The sequence below is a fragment of the Callorhinus ursinus genome, unplaced genomic scaffold, assembly GCF_003265705.2.
Source record: "Callorhinus ursinus isolate GAN/ISIS: 27379988/994484 unplaced genomic scaffold, GSC_fseal_2.0 scaffold12, whole genome shotgun sequence".
NCBI lineage: Eukaryota > Metazoa > Chordata > Mammalia > Carnivora > Otariidae > Callorhinus > Callorhinus ursinus.
The window spans coordinates 19601213-19625884 of NW_027397074.1; the positions used below are offsets into that span (position 1 = coordinate 19601213).

The following is a 24672-nucleotide window of genomic DNA, read 5'->3' on the forward strand; positions in this document are numbered from 1 at the left end:
TTTTTTTTTCTCTTTTCAGCTAAGCTCAGTTTACATAAGCAGAGCGTCCGCAGAGTCACCTGTAATCACAGGTGGGATTTGTTAGGATAGTGAAATGGGAAGGAGAGAGTAACAAGGTAGTTGAGTCTTTAGTTGAGTTTTTTAGTTTCCAGACCTTTTAATTTAATTTTAATTATTTGTTTCTTTTAATTATTTGTTATTCATTTCTAGTCTAAAGAAAGTGATCTTCATGATACAAATTTTTCAGAATTTCAAAAGCTTCCTTTATGACCTAACATATGGTCAGATTTTTATTGTTGTTTATTATCATCTTTACTGAGGTATAATTTACGTATAATGAAATACACCAGTTGTAAGTGAAAAATTTAGTGAGTTTTAACAGATGTTTAGTTATGAAACCAACACACAATGGAGATATAAAACATTTCCATGACCCACAAGTTTGTTCATGTTCCTTTGGAGACAGTCTCCTTTTTATATTGCTGGATTCTGTTTGCTAATATTTTGTCAAGGATATTTATGTCTGTTTTCATGAGGAACATCATCCATAGTTTTGTTTTCTTTAATATGTTTGTTTGGTTATGATATCAAGATAATGCTGGCCTTGTAAAGTGTTGAAATATATTCCCTCTTCTATTTTCTGGAGGAATTTATGTAGAATTGGTTTTATTTTATTTTATTTTGGGGGAGAGGGGCAGAGGGAGAGGAACAAGCAGACTCTGCATTGAGCACGGAGCCGGATGCGGGGCTCAATCTCATGACCCTGAGATCATGACCTGAGCCAAAATCAAGAGTCAGACACTCAACCAACTGAGCCACCCAGGCAATGCGGTATTATTTTATTCTTAAATATTTTGTAGAATTTGCTAGTGAAACGAATAGGGCCTGGAGTTTTCCTTGACAGAAGGCTTTGTTAAACTCTGAATCCAATTTCTTTAATAGATTTTGTTTTATTCAGGTAATCTATTTCTTTTAGAGTGAGCTTTGTTAGTTTGTGTCACTCAAGGAATTGGTCCATTTCATCTAAACTGTTGAATTTATGTTGGTGAAGTTGTTTATACTATTGCTTTATCACTTAATGTCTGTGGGATCTGTAAGTTATTCTCTACTTTCTCACTTTTTTCTCTCTCATTCTGGATAGAAATTTATCACTTGTATTGATATTTTCAAGTATCCAGCTTTTGGGTTTTTAAAAAATTGCTTTTGTTTTACTTTCATTGATTGCTTTTCTTTATCTTTTTACTTGTTTCTGCTTGCTTTGGGTTTAATTTGCTTTCTTTTTCTGATTTCCTAAAAGACCTTTCCTCTTTCCTGATACATACATTTACTGCTGTAAGTTTCCCCTTAAGCACACCTTTAAACTGCATTCTAGGGATGCCTCAGTGGCTCAGTCAGTTAAGTGTCTGCCTTCAGCTCAGGTCATGATTCCAGGGTCCTGGGATCGAGTCCTACATCGGGCTCCTTGCTCTGCAGGGAGCCTGCTTCTCCCTCTGCCTGCCGCTCCCCGTTTGAGCTCTCTCTCTCTCTCTCTTTCTGACAAATAAATAAAATCTTTAAAGAAATTTTTTAAACTGCATTCTACACATTTTCATTCAGTCTGAATATTTGATTTCTTTTGTGACATCCTCTTTGATTCGTGAGTTACTTAGAAATGTGTTGTTAAATTTCCACATTTTAGGGGTTTTCAGATCTCTTCCTGTTAATTTAATGTATAATTTTTAATTTCTTTGTGGTCAGACATACCTTGTATGATTTCAGTTTATTTGAATTTATTGCCCCTAAATATGATCTGGTTGAATGCTCCATGCATACTTGAAAAGAATGAGTATTCTGCTGTTGTTCAGACTCCAGGTTTTCCTCTGGTATTATTTCCCTTCAGCTTGAAAAACTCCCTTTAGCATTTCTTTTAAAATAAAATAGACAGCCCAGTTAGGGACAGACCACAAGTTCTGTTTTACCTTCTTCATACAAATTTTTTCAAGTTTTAACACCCTCGACAGTTTGCTTGTTTTTGTTAACTTTTCAGAGTTCTCTGGTGGTTGCTTTTGTATTTTGTTCAGTGAATTTCACTTGTGGGAAAGAGAGGCCGTAGTGAGTTTCATTTATGCTAACTAGAATTACAAGTCTCTGTCTTGTATCTTTTTATTCCACAATTTAGATAGAATTATTACTTTATACCCGTCAGTGTTTAGATTTATCTTCGTACTTACAAAAAGAAATTTTAATGCTCTAATCCTTTTTGCATCTAATGCCTTCCTTCTAGGATCATTTTCTGTCTTTTGAGGGACATCCTTTAGAAATTCTTTTACTTACAATCTACTAGGAGTGAACTCTGTTTTTATTTCATGTTTTTATTTTACTTTTATTCCTGAAAGATGGTTTTATTGACCATTCAAATCTGGGTTGACGGTTATTTTTATGTCCGAACTTTAAAGATAACCTTTCATTGTTTTCTGACTTCCTCTTGTTTCTGCTAAGGAAGTCCTTCATTTTAATTGTTATTCCCTCATAGGTGATACATCTTTTTGTTATGTAATAATAGAACTTTTAAGAACTTTTTGGTGTTCTCTATATTTGTCCTTCCAAGATTCATTGGTTTTCTTGACTCTTAGGAGCAGTACCTTATGTATTCTCACCTGTTACCCATGAAATAGTTCCTTTCCGTTATTCTCTTAATATATCCTCCTAGAACAATGATTAGATGTTGGTTGAACATTCTCACTCTATCCTTCATATCTCTTTGCTTCTCTTTCATATTTTTATTCTTTTTGTCTGTATTGCATTCTTAGTATTGAGAGACAAGCCCATCAGGTTCAAGACAGGAAATTAAAGGGGCGCCTGGGTGGCTCAGTCGTTAAGCGTCTGCCTTCGGCTCAGGTCATGATCCCAGGGTCCTGGGATCGAGTCCCGCATCGGGCTTCTTGCTCAGTGAGGAGCCTACTTCTCCCTCTCCCTCTGCTGTTCCCCCTGTTTGTGCTCTCTCTCTCTCTCTCTCTTTCTCTCTGACAAATAAATAAAAATCTTTAAAAAAAAAAGATAGGAAATTAAAAGCTAGTCTTGAGATCTTGACCACTAGTTAGAGAATATTAAAGGCATGTAAAATAGAGATTATCTCTTGTCACTTTTTGTAGGATTTCTTTGAGTTTAAAACCATTTTGAGGGGCGTCTGGGTGGTTCAGTTGGTTAAGAGTCTGCCTTCAGCTCAGGTCATGATCCCAGGGTTCTGGGATCAAGCTCCACATCAGCTTCCCTGCTCAGTGGGGAGTCTGCTTCTCCCTCTCCCTCTACTCCTCCACCCCCCCACCCCCTGCTCTCTCATGCTCTCTCTTTTCCAAATAAATAAAATCTTAAAAGTAAAAAAATAAAACCATTTTGACTAGTAATTTGCTTTTTAAATTCCTGCTGGTATGATGTGGATGGAAGTAGATGGTATTATGCTAAGCGAAATAAGTCCATCAGAGAAAGACAATTACATATGGTTTCACTCATATGTGGAATTTAAGAAACAAAACAGAGAATCATAGGGGAAGAGAGGAAAAAATAAAACAAGATGAGACCAGAGAGGGACACAAACCATAAGAGACTCTTAATCATAGGAAACAAACTGAGGGCTGCTGGAGAGTAAGGGCATAGGGGGATGGGGTAACTGGGTGATGGACATTAAGGAGGGCATGTGATATAATGAGCACTGGATATTATATAACACTGATGAATCACAGGCCTGTACCTCTGAAACCAGTAATGCATTATATGTTAATTAACTGAATTTAAATTAAAAAAAATTTTTTAAATAAATTCCTGCTAGTATTTATAAATCTAATCCTTTTCGTTTATTTTTTTAGGTCATTGTATCAATGAGTATAGCATTTGCTCAACAAACTGAACTATCTAGAATATCTGGGGGAAAAGAGGATACTACATCGTCAAAGCAGACACATGCTTTCTGTCAGCAAGAACATTTAAATAAAATGAAATTATCACAGGGTCAAACTTTTGAAGCAATGGACGTGAAATTTAAAGAAGAATTTAAACCACTTAGTAAAGAGTTAGGAGAAAATGGAAAGGAAGTTCTTTTATCAAACAATGATAATCTTGATGATAAACTAGAATCAAAGGACCATGAACTGACTATTTCAGAAGAAATGTTTTCCAAAGATAAAACATTTATAGTCAGAGACCCTGTAAGTGTGCTTCTTTGTATAAGAAATTGTGACTTCCTTCACTATAAAAATATTACCAGTAATTAATATTCCTTAATGAGGAAGGAAGGTATCTAGTCTTGACTTAGGGATTAGCATTATGATTGTGTTTTATTACTTATATATGAATAAATGATTTAATATTATTAAATAAAACAAGTCTGGTTCATAATCTTGTACATACTGTGCATGGTAAAATCTCATTGTAAGTTATACTTGCATTAATTTTGTTTCATTCAATTTAAGATTAATTATCCTGTAGTTTATAGTATGTATGAATAAAATATTTGCTTCATTTAATGTGATAATAACATCACAAGGAAATAGCTACCTCTTTAAGAAGATAATTTATTGTACTCTGTATATACTAATTCTTTTCTTCTTTACTTATCCATTAATGGAGGATCTGTTCTGTGTCTATACCACAACTGTTTGTGTGTTTAACAGTAATAAATCCTACATTTTAAAATTATCTAAAATCAAATTTTTTATTAATGTTCAGGATGGGTTATGTCTTGTTTAGAGGCATATTCAAATAAAATTGTCAACTTCTTCATGAGGTGCAAAACTAAGGTATTTGTGAAAACCTCCTTAGTTTACCAGCAGCTGTTCATTTAAGTAGTAGCTCTTTGGGAATTGAAGTACTTCTGAACTTCATTAAGGAGCTGATTTCTTATGAATTTGAGAAAATGGAATATAAAGCTTTTATTTCCAAATAAAAATTAGTGAAAATTGTTTCTTACCAATCAATTCTCTGTAGTACTGTGATGACCACTGCATAATATAAATTAAATAGGTAAAATTTTTCATGTTTTATAAATTTAATTTTAAATTATAAATATTCCGTTTATGTTATCTCCCCATCATAAAATGTCAAGAGGGATAATGGAGTTATAGCTTCATTAAGAGCAGAAGGCATCCTGAGGATTTTTAGTCCTTCTTCTCTCTTAGAGTCAGATTGCCTCTAAACTAACTGCTAAACTATTTTGCTTTTAGAAAATAACCTATGTAATGATAATAAACTAACTTCACACCAGACTTGGAATTAAGAGAAATTTTTTTTTTTTTACTTTATTAGTTTAGTAATGGGGATAAAAAATCACGTGCTTTGTGGGGTTAGAATTGCTTTCATATTCATTTCTAATGATGTTGACACTGAAAAATTTCTACAAAATGTTTTATGATTGCTGCCTTTTTTTTTTTTTTTTTAACTCTTGTAGATCCATGATGAGATTTTGGTGTCAAGTATGGATGCTTCTAGACAACTAATGTTAAATGAAGAACAGTTGGAAGATATGAGGCAGGAACTTGTACGACAATACCAAGAACATCAGCAGGCAACAGAACTGTTACGGCAGGCACACATGCGCCAGATGGAGAGACAGCGAGAAGACCAGGAACAGCTACAAGAAGAGATTAAGAGACTGAATAGACAGTTAGCCCAGGTATGGGACTTAGAGTCCCTTTTCTCCCCAATTAAAATAACAGTATTCTTTATGTAGCCTTTTTTTAAAAGTCAGTATTATTGCCAACATCTGAATGAATACAAATATTTAACATCAGGAACGGACTCCCATCAGCACAGCAGCCTTAGATCTTATTAGGAACGCCTGACCCACCCTTGGAGTGCCTTGCCTCTGTGCCATTTTATTTATCTGCCCTTTTGCCATTGGAAAAGTGGCTACAAGGTTGTTTGTTTGTTTTGAATCATTCCAGTGACCGTACACAACAAAAGCACTTTGACAGTTTTGGAAATTCTTTGTGCTGAAGTGCAGTTGACAATCATTTTTCCCATATTCATTTCTAGTTTTGTGAGTCCACCAATTAGCATCTCCAAGGTTTACCTTTATCTATCTATAATCTATCTTTTTAATCATGAATGGGAATCTGAAGCAGTATGTTTCTGGAACTTTCTCCAGGGAAACATCTCTTCTTGATTTGAGATAAACAGATTTACGTAACATTCTTATCCCTTTCCTTACTCCTTGGTATTTGGGAGCTGGATTCTTATCAATTGCTGTATATAGTATACTCACAAAATCATTACAGAAAAGCAAGAAATATTTATATAGATGTTCCTATAAAAACAAATTTGTTCAATTTATTTTGAAAACAGATTAAAAAAAGAAATCTTGAAATATGTTCTTTCAAATATAGAATAATAGGAAAATTGAGAGTTGAACATAAAACATATCATTTGGAAAAATTGATATTGCTTTTCTTCATTGCATTTTGTGAATTCAAACCTCCATATTTTCAATGCAAAATTGGTGTATAAAAATAATATTAATTGAGCTTCACCAATTCCTGAATTAGCTTTTTTAAGTTTCAAATTTTGCATTGAACTTTATATATGCTTTTAACCCCTAATCATGGGATGTAACTCATAGGTAGAAAGGGCCTTTTGGTTCCAGGGGGTTAAAAGAAATCTAATTATTTCTGCTTTTTTTTTTTCTTCTGTCGCAAACAATATTCTCTCATGACCTTTTTTCTTATTTAGAGATCCTCAATAGATAATGAAAACCTGGTTTCAGAGAGAGAGAGGGTGCTTTTAGAGGAGCTGGAAGCACTAAAGCAGCTGTCTCTAGCTGGAAGAGAGAAGCTGTGTTGTGAGCTGCGCAACAGCAGTACGCAGACACAGGTAGTATGGACTTTGGCCCACCTAGGAGCAATGGATCAACAATGCAGTAGGATCTGTTTGTCTTTGTTGTTGGTGTCCAGTGTATTTTTTATAGGCGTTGAGCTTATGTATGTGTGATTGTTTACATGCGAGGTAGGTGGAGTCCTTCTATGTAAGGTAATTTGCATAGGACATTGCTATAGCAGCAACAACTGTTTCACCAGGGAGCAGCCCAGCTAACTTGATGTCACACTAGAGCCTGCATTAGCTTGAACCCATTAAAGTTCTTTTTATTTCTGCATTAGGTTGCCTTATCTTTTTTGATAATGCTAATCCCTTGATAAAATGTAGTTAAATATTATTTCAAAGATTCTATTTTGCCTGCAGAGATTTCTATTTCACCTCATAACAATATAGAAGAATGACGTGCTGTTTCCAAGATGACAGGTTTACTTTCTGTTTTGTCTTCTCTGCCTTTATACAAACTTAAGCAGAATGGAGATGAAAACCAAGAGGAAATTGAAGAACAGACCTTTAAAGAAAAGGAGTCAGACAGAAAACCTGAAGATGTGCCTCCTGATATTCTGACCAATGAAAGGTATACAGAATGTGTATTTTTTTTTTTTTTGGTACAAAGGGAATTAAATAGTTGTTTCAAAGTGGTAAACTTTATTTGTCCTTATTTTGATCTTGTACATTTATTTGTCCATTTTACTGTGTGTGTAAAGAACTGTCAATTTTTGATAAATAGACAAATTTTTAAAAATCTTTTTATGTAAGGTAATTTTTGTTTGGATATTGATCATGTACTTATCTCAGTAAATGATAAGGCATTATTTGATTATTGAACCTTAATTTTATTCTCATATGCCATTTTTTATCCTAAAAAACATAATTGCACTTGTGAGTGTATTTCTTCAGTATATGGACATGCATTCCCCTTGCTTGTGATGAGAAAAAAGATGAAGTGTGATAGTCTACAGTTAGCTTCTTTCATTCATTTACTGCATATAAGATGAGAACTTTTAATCCATATCCCACTTTTATAGAGGAATAAATTAATGATCCGATGTTAACAAAACTTCCCCTGACTTGATTTTGTAGATGTTAATATAAAAATGTAAAATATTAAATGAGAATTCACCCCCATATTAAGGACTGTAAGCAGAATATTTTAAAATTTGTTTTGTTCAAATGAAAATAATTAATTTTAAATTAATATCTACTAACTTAATTTCCTCCTTTTCCGATTTCTGTGACTGTCAACCCCTCTGTGTCCTCCTAACCTCCTTCCTCAGCTTGCATGGAGGAATTTGGCCCCTAAGATTTTGGCTTCCCCATTGGATCATCAGTATGGAACACAGTCAGTATGGAACTCAAACAAGAAAGACAGTGTATGAAAATTAGAGTTACCATGGCAATATAAAATAAACATTTTGTTTATTTTATATTATTTATCTCTGATTGGTATATTTTTAAAACTATGTAGTGTTTAATTTTTAGGAATTTTTGCAGTGAGTGCTAATAAATGAGTATTCGTATTTATTTCTCTTTACCATCATATTAATTTTAATCATTTCTCTTATTTATAAATATATTTTTTTAAAGATTTTATTTTTTTTATTTGACAGAGAGAAACACAGTGAGAGAGGGAACACAAGCAGGGGGAGTGGGAGAGGGAGAAGCAGGCTTCTTGCGGAGCAGGGAGCCTGATGCAGGGCTCGATCCCAGGACCCTGGGATCATGACCTGAGCCAAAGGCAGACGCTTAACGTCTGAGCCACCCAAGTGCCCCTAGAAATATTTTCAAATTATCCTAATCCTGAGGTGTTTGGGGCTTGAACAAAACCTAAGAAAAAATTAAACCCTTGACTGACTTACTACTAACTAAATTACTTAGAGTTTTATTTTTAATGCCCTGGTCTCATGTAAGCAGAGAACTTGATCTAGGTACAAAAATAGAACTGTCTCTTTCACTTGACAGATACTGAAGGAAAACTTGTCCGTTTATTACCTTGTCTTAAAATAGTTATGTCATGTGCCTGTGAAAATAGATAGTCTTTAACCTGATTGTTGGTGATCTCCCACAGTGTGAAGTTGAGAGAGCAAACTGTCTTAAGGCAGAGGACCTTTACCATGAAAGTCTCTTATTTTATATTAAATATAAAGTTTGCCACTATAGTACTCTTATTGAATTAAGCTATTAGGACAACAGAATTGTTTAGTTATTCAGAAGATTAATCAGATAATCTTCTGAATCAGCATTTATGGAAGTATATTTCTTGACATGAAAAGATGTTTGTGTTAAGCAAAAAACAAAAAAAACTTACAAAAACTCTTTGCCCTGGATAATTCCATTTTTATTTTTTAAAATATATATATTTATGAGGTGGAGGGGAAGGCTAGAAAAATAGATCTTAAAATGTTAACAGTGATTATTTTTGCCGAGGTATTTAGGGGGGTGGTTAGCACTGTTTTCTAATTTTTTTTTTTTGCAAATGAAAATGACATCTTTTTAAAAAGACAGATGCACTATTAATTCCATTTGGTTGAAAATAAGTTCCTTCTGGCTGAAATCATTTATGTAACTTGAGAAATTTCTGTCTCTGGAGCAGATATAATAAAGAATGTCCTATGATATTCCCTCTGGTGTTGGCAGATAGTGATATTGCACAATAGACCTTTTTAAAAATAGGTCTCTGCCTGTTTTTGTAATTTAATTATCTAGATTATCACCAGGAAGTTGTAGAAATACGCATTTTTCTGGTGGAATTTTTAAACTATATTGTTTGACACATAAAAAGATTAAATGTGAAACGTACAAGAACCATAAATGGCATTATCAGCTTGCATATGCTTGGATACTACCACAATTTTTAAAACTTAACTTTTGTAACCACTTAAAATTTTCTTCCAATTTAGAAACTTTACTAACTTAAAACTTACATGATTTATTTAAGGTCAGTAAAGTATTGCACATTTGTAAAAATATGCTATAGTTTACTGATGGACCAAAATCTTTTTAGAAGAAAACAAATTTTATAATGTAATTCTTAAATAAAAAACAAAAGCACTTCATTTTAAGTGCAATTGCATAATATTTCAGTAGAGAGGGTTGTATAGTATTTTTCAAGTCAGATTTTTTTGTGGGACATAAGCTAAGTGTTTGCTTCAAAAAGATTAAGTATTTTAATAAATGTTTCTTTATCTATACAGGTTTGCACTCCAGAAAGCTAATAACAGACTTCTGAAGATTCTCTTAGAAGTTGTGAAGACAACAGCAGCTGTTGAAGAAACAATTGGTCGCCATGTTCTTGGTATTCTAGACAGATCTAGTAAGGTCCAGTCATCTGCCAGCTTGATTTGGAGGTCAGAAGCAGAGGCACCTATAAAGTCATGTATCCATGAGGAACACACAGGAGGTACTAGTTTGAGACTTATCATCATTATCTTCAATAAATCTTTCTTAGTTCAAGGCAGTTTTGCTATGTGTTGAAAATACAGAAGAGACAATATTAAAGTTTTTTCCAACAAGAAAATCTTCAGACACAAATACTTTGGAGCCAGTATTCTCAAAATATCATTATTGTATAGCATTTGCAAGTGGGTATCTTGAAGTTGTTGTTGTACATACTCAGGGTTTTAACTACTTTGCTGTATAAACCAGAGACTGTTTAATTTCTCCACTATAAAAGAAAAATTCCACATCACTTCTCAGGACACTTATCAGTATCCATGAGGTATTGGCAACATCCTGAAATCACCCTAAAGATTAGAAATAAAGAACTTTTAAGAATCAAGCATCAGTTTCACATATCTGTTGAGATGGTTAGAAGAAAGTCTTGATAAGAAACCCAAGACTTGATCTTTAGACTGTCCTCTGCTAGCTCCTTTCTTCCTTTTGGAAAAGCGGTTTGAAGTATGACAGAATATGTGTGGATCCAGAGGTTAGATCCTGACATGACGTAGCTCTCTTCCTAATTCTCTTTTCTTCCAGCTGTATGGGCTGGGCTCTTCTTTGAATTTCTTACTTTCATGCTGCTGACATCTACCCTCTTGTTTTTTAATTCCTTGTTGATGAGGAAATCAGGCAGTCAAAAGGTAAGAAATTTTGTTAAATGGAAAAAGATAGGGTCTGGACTCTAGGATCAACAGATCAAGTCCATACTTTACTACCATTCCACACCCAAGCATTTCTCTCCAGTTAGAGGCCAACCTTCTAAAAATGCCAATATTTGCAGTGTTTGAGAGCATTCTGTTTAAGTTTCAAGTGGAGAAATGAGAAGAAATTATCCCACTTACAGAAGGTTTACCTAATTGCAAGTTGGCCAGTAGCCTGTTTCCAAGTGCAGAGAAAAGCTTGATTTGGAATTGTAAGTAAAACTCCCTCAGTTGAGTACAAAGATAATTTAAAAAACCTCTTGGGGTGCCTGGGCGGTGCAGTTGGTTGAGCATCCAGCTCTTGGTTTTGGCTCAGGTTGTGATCTCAGGGTCATGAGATCGAGCCTTGCATTAAGCTCCACCCTTAGCATGTGGTCTGCTTGAGTTTCTGTCTCCCTCTCCCTCTGCCCCTCCCACTTGTGCTCTTGCTCTCTCTCTCCCTCTAAAATGAGTAAATAAATCTTAAAAAGTTTTTGGAAAAAAAACCCTTTTAATAAAATAAGAGCTGAAATAATACTGAATTTTTAAACCTTCAAATTCATTCTTTTCAAACTTTGTAGAAGTATTTTGTCAAAATAACTTCACTCTCTGTTAAGCTCTCAATCAAGGGCTATTTTAATTCTACATATAGATCTTGATGTATGGAAAAGAATTAAGTAATACTTTTTTGGTCTTATTATAGAAGTGTTTATCAAACTAATTAGGATGACCACTAATACCATTTGGGGACACCTAGATATACATTTTGCATCTTGGAGGAAATACTGAATTAATAGAATTTATCATTTAAAACTGAATTTTCTGATAAACTTTGAAGAATATATTGGCTTAAAAAATTGACAGTTCCATTTATAAGAATTTTTTCTGATGTTCCTTCATATTTTTCATGGAGCCTTATTGTAAAAACTAAAAGGAACTTTTGAAATATTTCTTTTATGTCTTATTTAATGTGACAGAAAAAGTTCAGTCTTATTCTGATTACAAAGCAGCATTTGCTTTTCAGTTTTTATATATGACTTTTTATTGTTGGTAGTAGTACTTGTGATTTATTTTCGGCTTCCAAGTCCAAACTTGTTTAGATTTTTATGCATGTGTGGACTTGTTAACTCTCTAAAGTAAATAATTGATTTGCTAATGTGTGCCTCCTCATAAGAGTCACCTAGTTTATGAAATTAAAGGGAGATTTTGAGCCAATGTGAAATTATGTTGAACTTGAGTGAATATTAAAGTAGCTCATAACAATGAGTTCTCCTAGGATATGTTGAAAGAAAAGTTCTTTGAGGCCTGCACTGTGATGGCTCAGTGGTAGAATGCTTACCTCTGTAACTTTTGTAATAGGAAAATCAATAAAGTTAATGCATTTTTTAAATCCTAAAGGAAGGTGACATCAGAACTTAACCATTGACATGAGTGTGCTTCTTGCTAGACTGACCCCCTTGGGAAGCCTTCCACTTTTAGGGGAAACTAAAGTATGTGAATACCTCCTGGGGAACTGCCTTCAGGACTGTCAGCCCATCCTTCCAGTCTCCTCAATGACTGCATATCTTAAATATTCTATTGTTTCTAGGATAAAGGCCAAATGTCTGTAGCCAGCAGTAATTTCCTAGAATACTCTTTAATGCTGCTTCCTCAGAGAGGTCCTTCTTGACCACTCTATTTCATTTAGTCCCTCATTTTCCCAGATGACCAAGCCACCGAATCTCATCTGCTGCAGTGTCCTTTTGGAGTAGTGTGATGTGATAGAAAGAATGCTGGGTTAGTAATCTAACCAGGTACTTGATTCTTACTCTAGCTCTCTGTAACCCTGGGCAGATCAGTCTCCCATGGCTTCAGTTCACTTATCTGTCAGGTATAAGAGACAAAGTAGTCAGTGGTTTCCATTTGGAGCTTTAGAGATCTTCAGAAGGCCATTGGGGTAGGGGATGCTCTGTCAGATCACCTACCCTGCTTAATCTGGGAAGATAAGGAATGAACATGGTATAAATCCATAAAGTAAATGACTAAAGGACTTTTGAATAACCATCATCTGCTGTGTTTAAGACACAGATCTGAGTGGTTCACCAATGTGAAATCATGAGTCTCTTCACCAAACTGACAATTCTGAGATTTCTATTGGCATTTTATGAAATTGCCCTGCCAATTTATGTTTTTCTCTGATTTTTCTCCCAAAGACTAGTTATTATAAATACAGTGTAACCTTGATGTCTTTCTCATTCTTTTATTTCATTGGAATAAACAGTAGAAGTTCTATTTCTTCATTGGAACATACTCACATTATTTTTGTTTGTATCTTCAAAATGTTACCAATAAGATACATTAAGCTAGTTGACATCTTCATCTTTTCTAGATACTTTAATATATATTTTTTCATTAGCATTTGAAAAAATTTCAGTGGCTTTTTATAAGCCATTTTGTTTTATGTATCTTTTGTAGTTTGTGCTTGAGATTTGTTCCCACGTAATATACAGTATCTTTAATTTTTTTCCCTCATCATTGATTTCTTCTTTTTCCCCAAAGCACGTTGATATCTTCATAATATGGGGATGAAAAAAGTGCGTTCATTCTTCTTAGCTCCTCACTCAAGGTAAACCTTGACCAACTCAGTGAGAGATTAGACCAACTCCTACTTTTACCAGCTTTGGTTTCTCTTCCTACAGTACCACAGCTGTTCTCTCAGGACAACAGTGACCTCCCAGTTGTCAAATCCAATAGCATCATCTCAGTCCTTGTCCTGTTTGAGTGTCTAAACAAATAACATTACTGACATCTCTGCCTTTTTTGAAATGTTCTGTTCTTGTCTCCTGGAACATCTTCTGTCTTTCTGTGACTTTTTTTTTCCACACAGTTTCTTTTGTTAGCTTATATTATGGAGGCGCCAACTATGTTTGTCCTCCTCTCCTGAAACAGGAAAGCAGTTGTTTACTGTTCATGAAATAAATGTATCCACTTTCAGGATTTCAACTCTCACTTTAATACAAATGACATCTAAGGCTCTGCAGACCCAAATTTCTAAAAGTTGACTCATCTTCTCTACCTAGTCCATTAACACTTCCAACTTCATTTTTCATGCCTACTCTATACACTTTCTCCTGATTTTTGAAGTATTTCTCTCAGTCACTCTTCTATCACCTAAGAATGATCTGTGCTTGAACCCCAGAGTCGTCTTTTACTACTTTCTTTCTCCCTTGTCTTATACATTTAGTCTTCTCCGACCTTTCAGCACTTCTCATCTAGGCGATTGAAATACTCTTCTTTTTTTTTTAAAGATTTATTTATTTATTTGAGCGAGAGCGCACAGATGGAGAGGGAGAAGCAGACTCCCTGCTGAGCGGGGAGCCTGACATGGGGCTGGATCCCAGAACCCTGGGATGATGACCTGAGCTGAAGGCAGACGCTTAACGACTGAGCCACCCAGGCGCCCTGATTGAAAGTCTTCCAACCTGTCTTTTCTTCAGCCCTTTTTCTGCATTGCTGCAGTTTGTTTCCCGATTCTTAGATTTTATATCTTCCTGTTCAAAAAATCATTTACTACCCATTATTTATAGCAAAACCCCAAGGTTCCTATAAAAGTGGAAACCATTCACAGCCTCCTTTCCAGCTACCTTCTTTTAGCTCCAGTTACCTTATAGCTCTCCTCCCACCCCATCCTAACTTCTCCACATACTTTCACCCCATAAAGCCTTGGCTCTGCATTGTATCAAACTATTCTCTTTCCTCAGATTCATCAAATTGTCTGTATTTATTAGAAAGAAAAGGTCACTAGAATGCATTTAATTCCTTAAAGATGCTATATAACATATATTTTTAGTTTTAAACACCAATTATAAACTTAGTATTTCTTGCTTCCATAGCTTCTTCAAAATTATTTATTTTCTAGACTACATCATTTTGTTTAGTAACTTTGTAATATATACATTGTACTATATATGAATTCATTTTGAATTCCAAGATCATTTTGAACTCATGAATACTTATGAAATATTAATCCCTATTACCAAGACATTCAGTTTTGAATACATGGAATAATATAAGTAAATATTAGTCTGGTTGCTGTCTGTTTTTAAGTGTTGAGAATAAAAATAGAAAGTGAAAATTGTATTAGCTGTTACGCTAGAAAGTTAGTGTAACTAACTGCGGCTGGAATGCAGTTTTGGATTCTCTAGCCGGTGACTTGTACAGAGGAGGTACTCACTGAATATTGAACTGTGCTACATTCAGATCCTTACCTGATATTGTTAATACATGAGATTGAGAGAAATGCATGGCACCAGCTACTTTAGCTTAGCTAGACATTTTAATAAATAGCTCCTATTCTCCTGGATGACTATATCATAACGAATATTTTTTTTTTAAAGATTTTATTTATTTGACAGAGAGAGACAGAGAGGGAACACAAGCAGGGGGAGTGGAAGAGGGAGAAGCAGGCTTCCCGCTGAGCAGGGAGCTTGATGCGGGGCTCGATTCCAGCACCCTGGGATCATGACCTGAGCCGAAGGCAGACGCTTAATGACTGAGCCACCCAGGCGCCCCTCAAAATGAATATTCTAAGTACTTTGGAAATTAAAGTTTGCTGTTAATTTGTTAACTTTCTGATAAGTTACTGATAAGAAATAAGTATTACTTATTACTTACTAAATAAGCATTATCTTATTACTGCATGTAATAAAAGAATAGGTCATTCCTCTTCAGGATATTTCATTGTTGGGTTGTAGTATACTGCCACAGATGAATACCGTATTCCATGACAGCAATAAATAAGATATGCTTTTATTTCAGTTTAGAGAAAACACTTCCAGAGCTTATTCTCTGCTCATTTAAACTCAGTTTTGTTTAAATAAAAAATAAGAATAGTGTGGATACATACATTCATAGTTAAATTAGTACTGCGCATCAGTCTATTAACCTCTTTGTAATATACCTCTTACAAAAGTTTCAAGCTGCAAAATGATCTTAGTCCCTTTTACTGTCTGGCCTGAGCTTGTGATGCTACCCAGTATAGTGCTCAGAAATCAGAGGATCTCTGGGGTGCCTGGGTGGCTCAGTCAGTTAAGTATTTGACTCCAACTCTTGGTTTCAGCTCAGGTCATGATCTTGAGGTCCTGGGATCAAGCCCCGCGTTGGGCTCCATGCTCAGCAGGGTGTCTGAGGATTCTCTCCCCATCATCCTTCCCCCTGCTTGCTCGCTTACCCTCTCTCTCTCTCTCCCCCAAATAAATAACTCTTTTAAAAAAAAATCAGAAGATCTGTTCTAGACAAAATCTAGCACTTCTTCTATCCTTCCATATACCTGGAATATCCCATTGCACAGTGTTTTTCTTTTCATATCATTTATGTATTTATTTTCTCATCATACAGTCCTTGAGGATAGGAACCAGATCCCACCACCTATGTGTCTCCATTACTTAGTAAATCCTGCATGGTGGGATTAGTAAATATCTGTTGAAAGTTGTTTTAGAAGTTTTTATCAAAGAGGGGTGCCTGGGTTTCTCGGTTGGGCATCTGACTCTTGATTTCGGCTCAGGTCATGATCTCGGCATCGTGAGATTGAGCCCTGCGTAGGGCTCTGTACTCAGCAGGGAGTCTGCTTGAGATTTTCTCCCTCTCTCCCCTTGCCCCGTCCTCCTTTGTGCACATGTGCGTGTGCTCTTGCTCTCTCTCTAAAATAAACAAATCTTAAAAAAAAAAGGTTTTTGTCAAAGAAAAATTACTGAATAACCCAAGTATTAATTTCTGCAAAGCCCTCTTAGCACAGCATTATCTTTCTCATTCTTCCTGCTTAGTTATCAAATAATATTACATTCTGTATTTCCCTATTTGTTAAATTGCAATGTTGTTATTAAAAGGCCTTAAAGACCTGTAGTTCAATGATTTCAGCTTTTAACTTGATTTTATTTTGTAACTTTTTTTACTGTAACTATTAATTAAATAGATTTATGCCTTTAAAATACTATTATTTCAGTTACAGATGAGTCTATACCCTCTTATTCTGGAAGTGATATGCCAAGAAAAGACAGTAGTATGTGGTCAAAAGTAACTGAAGAAGGGACAGATCTCTCAGAACGGCTTGTGAGGAGTGGTTTTGCTGGAACTGAAATAGACCCTGAAAATGAAGAACTTATGCTGAGTATCAGCTCTCGACTACAAGCAGCAGTTGAGAAACTCCTAGAAGCTATAAGTGAAACTAGTAGTCAGGTAACCTTCTTATGTTGCTAATCTGTATTACATTTGCAGGTTTTCTTTTAAGCCAGTAAACAACTAAGTGTTTTCTCTCTATTGTCTCATAGAAATTTAGTCATGTTCCTCTTTAATAAATGGTTGTATTTGTAACAACCAATATGGATAACAACAGGTTTCTTTTCAGGTGGTAAGTGTCTTGGTAATGTCTTGACGGACTCTTCAGGTTCTAAAATTCAGTGTTTTAATTTTAAAATTTTCTAGACTCGGGTGCCTGGGTGGCTCAGTCGGTTAAGCGACTGCCTTCGGCTCAGATCATGATCCTGGAGTCCCGGGATCGAGTCCCGCATCGGGCTCCCTGCTCAGCAGGGAGTCTGCCTCTCCCTCTGACCTTCTTCCCTCTCATGCTCTCTCTCTACCATTCTCTCTCTCTCTCTCAATAAATAAATAAAAATCTAAAAAAAATAAAATAAAATAAAATTTTCTAGACTCTCACACATTACTTTTTTTATATCAAAAGAGATTTTAACTATATCATTGACTGAAATATTCCATTATAATATTTATTTGAAGGAATAATACAAGGAATATCTTAAACCATATGCTTTAGTATGTCCTAACACACTGCTATTGTAATATGATAACAAATCAAACCTACAGTCCTTCACATGATTTTTACATCCTTTTCATGAATGTTAATAGATTACCTCACTTTACTCTCTCTTGGTAGGCAGTTAGATGAGGGACACTTTCTACATCGAAGTACTGTTTTTATAGAAATTTTAAAGGGGAGGGGCGCCTGGGTGGCTCAGTTGGTTAAGCGACTGCCTTCGGCTCAGGTCATGATCCTGGAGTCCCGGGATCGAGTCCCGCATCGGGCTCCCTGCTCAGCGGGGAGTCTGCTTCTCCCTCTGACCCTCTTCCCTCTTGTGCTCTCTATCTCTCATTCTCTCTCTCAAATAAATAAATAAAATCTTTAAAAAAAAAAAAAGAAATTTTAAAGGGGTATAACCATTTATAACCTAAAATGCAATTTTCTCTGTCTCTAACATTTTTACACTATGTATGGTAAATGTCTCTTAAGTTACTGTATGTAGAATTTAAACAATTGTTGCTTTAAAATGAAGCAAATTCACTTATTTATTTTAAAAATGTTTAAAACAACTATAGAATCATAGCTGTATGTTAATCAAGTGAGTACTCCATTGTCATCAGTTACAGGGCCAATATTATTAACATTTTCATTGATACCTTTATTCACAGTATCCTAAATCATCTGTATTTCAGACAGAAGTTGAGAAGTTGAAAGAGTGTCTTTGATGTCTTGTTATTTCTAATGTCTGGCGTTCATTGATGCTACTTTTTTTCCTCTAAGAAATTATTCTGTTATGGAATCTTCTTGCAATAGCAGTGACTATTGGATTTACCATATTTGACAAATATTGTTATATATTTTGTGTTTTAATGCCAAACTCAGTTACTTTTAGGTTAAGTTAGTGATTGAGTCCTCTCTTGGTTAGTGAACCTTGAAATCACTTGTTTACCACCTACTATTACGTTAATTTTTCATTATCAGTCCATTTTTTCTCTTGGGAACTTGCTATTAACATTTAATATAGAAGGCATTATCAAAACGGCATATATGTCCAGTGAAATATTTGTCTTCTGGATAGTCTTCAGACAAGTTTTCCCCGGTTCATTCTTCCTTGTAGGAAGACAGTTTAAATTCTCTTCTGTGCTAGAGTGCGGACTGTATCTTTAAGAGCACATTACCACACATGCAATGAGAATTCACTATCTGGCCAGGAGAATATATCATAATATACCTACTGTTAATTTTCTGAATTGCACCTTGATTGACTAGCCAAACTAAGGTATTCATATTCAGTTAAATAGGTTTCAGAAATGTTTTCATAGATAAAGTGCTGTCTTTGGGCAATTCTTATTTCTCTGAAGCTTCTTTTACAGCCGATGCAGGATGATTGAAAGGCTTTTGCTTCAGTTACTTAAAGATTTCCTTGAGCATTGTAAAGAACTAAAAGAAGTACAGTATTTTTGAAAACTCACATCTTTGTGTATTTACTAATACACAATAGAAAGGATAACTACACAAATAATAATAGTGGTCTCATCTTTTGCTAAAACCACAGTGAGTTATTTTTCATTGCCAACATCCTAAATGCTGGTCGGAAAGGCACCAATAAAAACCAGCTTCATATGTGTTATTAATTTAAGACATTATACTCTTGGATCAAAGAACTTTAATGTTTACTGTATTTTTCTTCAGCCTCAGGTAGACGGCTTAAACTCAAACATTGAAACTATGAATGCTATGTCATAATATGAAATTCCATAGCTATTATAAGAAAACACATATTTTCTATAAGATTTGCTATTTTTTCAAGCTTTTACTTTTCTAATTAACATAAGCCCTGGATTGGCTTTCTTTCAGAATGCTTACACATAAGCCGCTTTAACAGTATGCTACTCTACTGAGTGAGCTGGGCCAATTCAGGCATTTTCAGCTGTTGCTTTTCAGCACTTTTAAAGTTTGAACGCATATGCACCCTAGTTATCCCTTTTATTCTATGAAAGTAGTGTGAATAATTCTGTGTGGAGTTTCAACATAATCCTGCCTTTTTTTTTTTTTTTTTGCTTATTTCAGCTACATTAGTATTTAATTTCTGTGATTCGTACTTTCATACCATGAAAAACTAGTAATATTTTTCCTTTCTTAGCCACTATTAAATACTTTGATCTGGATCTTGAACACTGTTAATACTGTTGCTGCTACTTGATACCATTGTAAGTTATGGACAGTCTAGTTAATGCAGTGTAGCTGACCTTTGAACAGTACAACTAAGGTGCGCCACTCCATTTATATGCAGATGTTTTTCAGTATATACAGTACAGTACTGTAAATGCATTTTCTCTTTATGATTTTCTTAATGCCATTTTCTTGTTTCTAGCTTACTTTATTGTAAGAATACAGTATATAATACGTTAATACGTATAACATAAAATATGTGTTAATTGACTGTTATGGCGTCAGGCTTCTGGTCAACAGTAGGCTATTAATAGTTAAGTTTTGGGAGAGTCAGAAGTTCTGTGGATTTTTGACTATGCGTGGGGTCAGCACCCCACCCCCTGCATTGTTCAAGGGTCAACTGTATAATATTTGTTTTCTGACAAGCACCATGGAAAATGGTAAATAAATCAGAAGTGATCCATGGTTTGACTTGTTCCTGTAGGCCACTATAGAGAAACTTCCCCCATAATCCATTAATACTGCCAACAGACAAGTGTGTGGAATCCACCTGAAACACTCATTTTCCCCAGGCCAAGATCACACCTCATCACATCTGCTTGTGTGACCAGGTTTTGAGGTACAACAGGAGCCTGACCATGGTGTTTTCCAAATTATTTCCAAATTATTCTCAATTTGTTAAATACTAATATAGCAATATGTTATTTAGCCTTTACTGTATTTTAAGTATCAATGAACAGGTCACAAAAACTTTGCCTAGAGCACTAAACAGTTTTCATACTGCAGTCTCTAAACCAGCAGCATCAGCATCACTGAGGACTTGTAAATTTAAATTCTCACACCCCACCCCAGGCCTACTGAATGATGGAGCCCAGCAACCTGGGTTTAAACGGGTTCTTTAGGTGATTCTGGTACACACTGAAGTTTGAGAACCACTCATCTAGAGATTATTAGTACATGTTCACATTATTCTAGCTGAATTTTGAAGTGTTCTACCAATATCTTAGATAAAAGGTTAAAGTGGTTGTTGCTTTTTGGTATAAAAACGGTATTTCTTAGGTGAATTGTATTTTTAAAGTAACAAGAACAGGAGCTTTGTAAAACTTTCTTTTAATCCAAATTTAGTTCACCTACTATTCTTCCATGGATAGATGTTTAAAGCCATTGACTGCTTCAGAATATTCTCATTAATAACTAAAATTATCTTGAACATGATAAATATTTTTAACCATTCGTTAGATTGATATGAAACAATGTGTAATCACCTTTGTGAAATAACTTATATTCCATTTTTATTTTGATGTGTCATTATTTTGTTCTTCATAATGGTATAGTTCTCTTTTACCTTGATTTTTTTTTTAATTTTTTTTATTGTTATGTTAATCACCATATATTACACCATTAGTTTTTGATGCAGTGTTCCATGATTCATTGTTTGTTCATAACACCCAGTGCACCATGCAAAACGTGCCCTCCTCAATACCCATCACCAGGATAACCCATCCCCCCACCCTACCTTGATTTTTTTTTTCACTTGTTCTAAAAAAATTCTAGAACAGAACTGAGAGACACTGCTCTAGTCTATTTGTGCTTGCAGTGACAGAGAAGTTCAGCTAAGTAGCTCTGCACAGCATACCCTGAGACTAGGAAAGAGAGTAGCATCTCATACTTTGGAGTCAGGTGGGCCCAAGTAAAGCTTATTGGAAGACTTGATGCTTGAGATGAATCATTCATTCATCATATTTATTGAGCACCTACTATATAATAATTGCTATTTTACATACCAGAAGTACAGCATTGAACAAAATAGACAAAATCCTTGCTCTTGTAGAGACCAACAATAAGTAAACATACAGTATGTCAGGTGGTGATTATCTGCTGGGAAGAAAAATGAAATGGTCCGGGAGATAGAGCATAATGGGGGAAGGGGACATGTTATATAGGAAAATCAGGGAAGACCCCTCTGATGAAGTAATATTCAGGCATATTTCTTGAGGAAGATTAGGAGAGACAGTCTTATAAATAAGTAGGGGAAGAATGTTTTAGACAAAGGACTAACAAGTATGAAGGCCCTGAGGTGGTTGTGTGCTTGTTCTTTGTGTGACTGAGAAAGAGGCCAGTGTGGCTGGAGCAAGGAGAGTGAGGAAAGTGGGAGATGAGGTCAAAGTGCTACCTGGAAACCAGATCACATGGAACTTGGGATTGAATTCCTAATGAGAAATGGAGCCATTGTATACAACTCTTTAACTTTTTATTTTGAAATAATTTTAGACTTAGAGAAAAGTTGCAAAACAGTCCAGAATTTCACTCAGCTTCCCCTGATGTTAACAGCTTGCATAATCGTATTATAATTATCAAAACTTGGAAAGTAAAACTGGTACAACACTATAAACTGAAGTACAGACCCTTTGGATTTTACCATTTTTTCCCACTAAGGTCCTTTTCCTGTTCTAGGATCCCATGTTGCATTTAGTTGTCACGTCTTTGTCAGCTCTCTTCTCCTCTTAGTACCTGAGTCTTTGTCTTTTATGACCTTGACACTTGAAAAGGACTGGCTAGTTATTCTATAGAGTGCCCCACCATATGGATTTGTCTGATATTTTTCATGATTACATGAAGCTTATGCATTTTTGACAAGAATACCACAAAAGTGATGTGCCCTTCTCAGTGTATCATATCAGAGGGCACATGATGTCCATATGTCTTATTACTGATAATGTTAATCTTGATTTCTTGTGGTATCTGCTGGATTTCTCCACTGTACTATTACTGTTTTTCCCATTATAATTAATAAATTTCTTGAAGGAGGTACTTTGAGATTATGCAAATATCTTGTTTCTCCTTAAACTTTCACCCACTAGTTTTATCATTCATTGGTAGATCTTGCCTGTACAATTATTACCATGGTATTCTGCTGGTGATTTTCTATTTTCCTCATTCCTTCATCTGTTATAATTATTCTGAAAAAGCTATTTCTTCACTCTCATTTATAATCAGGATCTATACGGACTCATAGCTATTCATTTTTTTCAATGGGTTATAATCTAATACTACAGTAATTGGTTTTGTTTCAGCTTTGGCATTGTGAACTCTTTCAGGTTGGCTCTTGTGCCTTTTTGAAGTGCTTACTTCTTTGAGCATTTGCACTGTCAGAGGCTCCAGACCCATCTTAGGTTATTCCTGCCCCAGCTCTAAAATCTACCACTGCTCCAAGGAAATTAGGGTCCTCTTATTAGATAATGATATTTAGAAACCAAGATCTGGATGCTGTATGAGCTCATTGTTAGTGAAATGTCATGACTTGTAGGTCCTCTTAGTAGACAGTTTAAAAATATACGGGGTATCTATAAATACATACAGTATTTATTTGTGTATCTCTATGTATATAGAGTAAAAACATTAGTTCATACATTACATCTAATTCTGATCCAGTACCACAGCATTCATTCTACCCTTCCCCCCTTTCCTTTGTAACTTTGTTCTCCATCAGTGAGAAACCAGGCTCTCATTATCTGCATATTTTTACTTATTTGTTTAGCCCTAAAAACACATAAAATAACTTCACAGTTGCTATCCTATATCCCTGTGAAGAAAAAATTTATTACAGTACAGTATTTATGTACAGTACATTCTGTCTTTAGCCTTATACAGTCAAAAATACTGTTTTTCAGGGCGCCTGGGTGGCTCAGTTGGTTGAGCGACTGCCTTCGGCTCAGGTCATGATCCTGGAGTCCCGGGATCGAGTCCCACATCGGGCTCCCTGCTAGGCAGGGAGTCTGCTTCTCCCTCTGACCCTCTTCCCTCTCGTGCTCTCTCTCTCAAAAAATAAATAAAATCTTTAAAAAAAAAAATACTGTTTTTCAAAGTATGTTAGGTTAACTCTTCTCCCTCACCCTCTTCAATGTGGCTTTGTTATTCACTTAATATAGTTACAATCATTTGTTACAGTTTTTATTCCATCTTGAGTTTCCCCATTTTCTAAAAACTCCCAGATGGCAAATTTCACTCTTTGTATCAGTAGTTCTTTTGGTTGTGACAGATGGGTGGTGTATATCTACCACCACAAACATGACATAGAATTGTTCCATCCCCCAAGATACCCTGCTGCTGTCTTTTGTAGTCAGCCCTCCTGCCTTTGGCAACCACTGGTTGCTTTCCATCCCCCATCCGTATAATTATGCCTTTACCAGACTGTTGTAAATGAAATGACACATTATGTATTCTTCGGCGTCTGGCTTCATTGTCCCAAAGTACATGTAAGATTTATCAGTTCTGTTGCATGTATTAAAAGTTTGTTCCTTTTTATAGCTGTAGAGTATTTTATCATATGGATGTACCACAGTTTATTTATTTAGAGGACATACAGATTGTTTCAAGCTTAGGATCATTAGAGATTTTTGAGTAACTGACCTAACTTACATTTTTCAAAAGGATCATTTTGACCACCTTGTCAAAAATAAATGGGGGGATGGGCGGTGGAGCGCCTGGGTGGCTCATTCGGTTAAGTGTCTGCCTTCGGCTCACATCATGATCCCAGAGTGCCAGGATCAAGTCCCACATAGGGCTCCCTGCTCAGCGGGGAGTCTGCTTCTCCCTCCCTCGGCTTTTCCCCTGCTCGTGCTCGCTCTGTCTCTCTCTTACTCTCTGTCAAATAAATAAAATCTTTAAAAAAATAAAAAATAAACTGAGGGGGTGGAGGAGTCTAGGGCAGAAGCACAGAAACCAGTTAGAGAAGTTACTTGCCCAGATATA

The 24672-nt window shown here is 35.3% G+C and overlaps 1 protein-coding gene across 10 annotated transcripts in view; it reads left to right on the forward strand.

Annotated features, from left to right (window-relative positions):
* The window catches only part of AKAP9 (A-kinase anchoring protein 9), a 197921-nt gene that overhangs the window by 116596 nt on the left and 56653 nt on the right, over positions 1–24672 (forward strand). For 9 of the 10 annotated variants that reach the window (XM_073898794.1, XM_073898793.1, XM_025872853.2 and 6 more), the window contains 6 exons: positions 3843–4181; positions 5420–5644; positions 6700–6840; positions 7314–7417; positions 10035–10240; positions 16939–17171. In XM_073898794.1, the coding sequence (XP_073754895.1) occupies positions 3843–4181; positions 5420–5644; positions 6700–6840; positions 7314–7417; positions 10035–10240; positions 16939–17171 (1248 nt within the window). The remainder of the gene's footprint in view (positions 1–3842; positions 4182–5419; positions 5645–6699; positions 6841–7313; positions 7418–10034; positions 10241–16938; positions 17172–24672) is intronic. The other variant, XM_073898796.1, reaches the window with a different exon arrangement.